At 66.6% G+C, this 4,297-nt stretch overlaps 1 protein-coding gene across 1 annotated transcript in view; it reads right to left on the bottom strand.

The window, feature by feature from the left end:
* CALHM3 (calcium homeostasis modulator 3) overlaps positions 1-4,059 on the bottom strand; it is a 5,068-nt gene extending 1,009 nt beyond the window's left edge. Inside the window, exons 1-2 of the mRNA XM_021708482.1 lie at positions 3,773-4,059; positions 1,661-1,916 (exon numbers count right to left, since the gene is read on the bottom strand). Coding sequence (XP_021564157.1) covers positions 1,661-1,916; positions 3,773-4,059 — 543 coding nt within the window. The remainder of the gene's footprint in view (positions 1-1,660; positions 1,917-3,772) is intronic.
* Between the last annotated feature and the right edge of the window lie 238 nt (positions 4,060-4,297).

The following is a 4,297-nucleotide window of genomic DNA, read 5'->3' as shown; positions in this document are numbered from 1 at the left end:
CCCACCCACCTCCCAGTCATCCCTCTGCCCGTCCGGCCGGCCATCCGTTCACCAGCCCGCCCACCCAGCCATCCGCCCGCCCAGTCAGCCATCTCTACCCCTCCTGCCAATCATCCATCCATCCACCCAAACAGCCCTCATTCCCTGCACCCGTTCACCAGCCAGCCCTCTGCCCCTCCAGCCAAAATCCATCCGTCAACCCACCCACCCGTCCGTCTGTCCGTCTTCCTACCCAGACAACTATTCTTCCTCTCGTCCGACTAAGCACCCATCATGTTCCCGTCCGGCCTCCCTCCCATCGCTCCATCTTTACGTCATCCGTCCTCTTAGACAGGCATCACTCTTCCCATCCATCACGCTCCACCGTGGGATTTGTCCATCCCAGCCCTCCTGCCATCTACCTGTCCAACCACCCACCCAGCCATCCACCCCACCCAGCCGTCTGTCCCTCCTTCCCTCCCTCCATCCACCCACCCCTCCGTGTGCCCGTCCGCTCACCATCCTTCTTTCTCTCCCGCCCGCCCTCCCTTCCCTCTGTCTGTCCGTCCATTCATCCACGCATGCATGCATCCACCCGTCCCACCACGCTTGCTTCCTTCCACCCCCGTCCATCCCCCCACCCGCCTGTCTGCCGACCCACGCGTCCACCCACCCGCTCACCTATCCTTCCTTCCTTCCTTCCACCCACTCGCCCATTTGTCCATCTGCTCATTCGCCCATGCACCCAGCCCTCCATGCTTCCTTCCTTCCATCCCCCGTCCATCCAGCCATCCACCCACCCACCCACCCGTCCATCCACCCCACCCATCCTTCCACCCTCCATCCTTCCTTCCATCCACCCCCCCACCCACCCACCCATCTGCTCCACCCATGCTCCCACCCACCCACTACCTTCTTGTCTTTTTATCCAGTCCTCTGTCACCCTCCCTCTGGCACCCATCTGCGCTACATTTTGCGGGAGGCACTGGGGCCAGGCTTTGCTCTCCTGGCCTCGGACCTCAGCGGAGGAAACAGTCAAGCGGGCAGTGGCCGGGTGGGGGTCGCAGCGAGGGAGTCCGGAGGAGGGACACCAAGCCCAGCTTGTGGCTTGGGGGCCGGAGCCGCCTAGGCTGGGCCCTGAAGGGCGAGTGACTGCCGGACATGCCGAGCCGGGAACAGTGTCCAGGCCGGGCCGAGAAGCGGCCGCGGTCCTGGGCGGGCACCCCCGCCGGGCCCCCGCCCGCTCCCCGCCTCGCCGACTCATCAGGGCCCAGCTGGGTGGGAGAGGACGAGCACGCACGTGTGTGCACGTGTGAGCGGCCTGGGGCGGATCAGGCCCTCCTGGAGCCGCGTGGCCTGCGAGAACGCCGGTCGCCCTGGGGGTGACGCCCTCGTGGGCCTCGCACAGCGCTCTCGCCACCTCCGAGGCGGGTGTTTCACACCGAGGGGCAGGAAACAGAGCGCCTTGCGAGCCCTGCATGCCTGGTGACTTGCAGCTGTGTCAGAGTCAGCCCTGGACGGCTGCGCCTCCAGGCGCTGCCGCGGAACAGGGGCCACCTTGAGGGACAAGCTGCGGAACGCTCCCGCGGGAAAAGACCAAACCCTCCTTCACTTTGCAGGAGAAACCGAGGCCCAGGAGGCAGCCCCGCCGCCGGGGTCGCAGTCCGGGCCTCCTGCTCACCTGAGAGAGGCAGCGCAGGTAGCGTGACACCGCCTTGCGTGTGGGACTGTCCCTGACCAGCCTGTCCTCCTTGCAGGGCACCTTGGCCAGGAAGAGTTGCATCTGGCCAGGGGTCATGTTGGCCAAGTCGGGAAACTTCTCGGGGTCCACGGAGCCGCTGAAGGCACACACGAGGCACTTCCCGTCCAGCAGGGCTAGCAGCACCCAGACCAGCGGGGCAGCCAGTGCCCTCTGCAGCACGGATGTGCACAGGTACCTGCGGGGAGAGGGTCAGGGCAGGGCGCCCAGGCGCGGCAGGCGGCTGCGGGGGACACGCGTGGGGACTTCCAGGAGGGCTGGGAGACGCCGGGTGGTTCCATCAGCTGCAGCGGCTGGGGCAAGGGGTGTCCCCAGGGCAGGGGCGGGCGAAGGAGGGCCAGGGTTCTCCCCAGGAGGGCGGGGGAGGGCCTGGCGGAGAAGCCCCCAGCTTCCCAGGCCCCGGCTGCAATTCTGGGGTGCTCTATGCGCCCCCTCAGAGCAGCCCCAGAAGGACTGGGCCTCGGTGCTGGCTCACATTATGCTCTTCTGGGGAGGCTGGACCAAGAGGCCCTACTGGGAGTCTTCCCAGAGGCAGCACCTCCTCGGCCCCCCGGGAGCCCTCTGGCTGGGCTCTGGTGCTTGGGACTGGGTGTTCGCCACAGGAGCCAGAAGCGCCGTCCCCAGTGGACCCAGAGGACACCCGTGCGCGAGGCCCCCACGTGGCTGAACCACGGGCACCTGTAACCCAGAGCACAGGGCTGCGACTGCATGTGCACAGGATGCAGGTGTTGCTTCTCATGTGCTGTGTGCAGAGCACCAAGGGGTGGCGTTGGGTGGGAGAGGATGAGCACGCACGTGTGTGCACGTGTGAGTGGCCGAGCTGTGTGGCGGCGAGCGTGGTGTGGGGGAATCTCCAGCACTCTCCTCAGGGCAGCGGGGCGTGAGGCCACACTCAGTGCTGGAGGACTCTCTGCCTGAGTCGGGGAGGAGCAGGCAGGCGGGCAGAGGGTGGGAGCCCCGGCTGCTCCTGCCCCGTGTGGGTGGGGCTCTGAGGACGCTGTGTGCGCAGGTGACGACCTTGTCCTCGCAGCCTCCAGTGCAGATGCGGCCTCTAAGCAAATCAGCAAACATCTGCCGTACATGTCACGCATGTGCTGTTATTTTCCAGAGCTGGCACGACAGGTGCAGTGTTGGGGCTTAGAAAATGATGCCCCGGAACGAGGCCTCAGCAGCCGCCACGGAGGCGGCTCCTCTCGCCACGGAGGCTGTCTCCTGCCTCCAGCCTTCCCGTCCTCCTTGAGGCCACAGAAGCTGGAATCCCTCTTCTCCGGCAGCCCTCAACCCAGAGTCCCTTCTTCCCCGAGCAGCCCTGACCCAACAGGACTCTCACTTCCGCCTCTCCGGGAAGCCTGGCCGTAGAGACGGGACCTGCCCCGCCTTGCCTGACACCAGGTCAGAGACCCGTTCCGAGAGCTCTGGTCCAGGAAGGAGGCTGTTTGGAGAGGCCCAGATGCATCTGGAGGATGGGCCACCTAGACACAGCCAGGCACACCCTTTGGTCTGATCCTGTATCCACAGGGTGTCCACCCTTGGCCGGACCTGAGCACACACGTGGATGGTCTCCCCAGGCCTGGCGTTCACGACAGACAAACGTCCTGCCTTTCCTCCTGCTCACCTGCCTTTTGTCTGTGATTTTCAGCAAATTCCAGTGGCCAGCTGGCGTGGGAACCAGTGTCATCCTGGTGTTTACAGCACTGGCCACGCGAGGGATAAGAAACAAGACAGAGACGTGGACACAGCGGGTGGGAGCCAAGCTAAGTCCGCTCGGGACAGTAGGGGCACTTGATGGTGCTGTGGGGGGCCCGACAGATCCCCAGGGGTGGGCTCAGGGCGACCTGGACGTGCCTGTGGCCCCGACAGTGCCCCTGGGGTGGGGCTTGGGGTGCCCTAGGGGTATCTGTGGGTGGGTCCAACAGGTCCTCGGGGTGGGGCTGGGGTGTCACGGGCGCCTGTGGCCCTGACAGTGTCCCTGGGGTGGGGTGGGGTGCCTGCCGCTGCCCATGGGACCCCATGGTGTGGGGGGACGCAGCGCACCTGATGACGCCTGGGTCCTTCCTGCGGCGCCCTGCGGGCCGGCACCACTCCTCCACGGCGACCAGGGCCTGCTGGTTGGCCAGGAGGCCGCAGAGGAACAGGGCAAGCGGTGGCGCCAGCAGCAGCCCCAGGCCGTAGAGAGCGTTGTAGCGCGCCAGGCACGGGCAGCTGACGTCCACGGAGGCGTAAAGCTTGGCGGTGCCCGCGACCAGCAGCAGGCAGAGCCCGTTGGTCGCCGCCTCCGAGCTGGACTGCAAGTGCTGGAAGAGCCCGCGGAGCCGCTCCATGGCCGCAGCACCCGGCGGCCCGGTGGTCCCTCTGCTCTGCCGGGGACAGGAGGAAGCGGTCCCCCCGCCAGGCCGGGCTGGTGCCTCTATGCAAACGGCCCCTCCCTGCCCAGCCCATTCCTGCCTCGGGTTTGGACGCTCAGGCCGGATGGCAGGTGGGGCCTCTGCCCGGCAGGCAAATCTCGGGCGTGGTGAGCCGCTGTGCGAGGCGCTGTGGTGTTTGCTGAAACGTGACTTA

The sequence above is a fragment of the Carlito syrichta genome, unplaced genomic scaffold (genome assembly GCF_000164805.1).
Source record: "Carlito syrichta isolate Samal-C Ts95f unplaced genomic scaffold, Tarsius_syrichta-2.0.1 Scaffold138489, whole genome shotgun sequence".
In the NCBI taxonomy this organism is placed as follows: domain Eukaryota; kingdom Metazoa; phylum Chordata; class Mammalia; order Primates; family Tarsiidae; genus Carlito; species Carlito syrichta.
The sequence above is the reverse complement of the archived record's forward strand: the minus strand, read 5'-3'. Positions and strand labels throughout refer to the sequence as shown.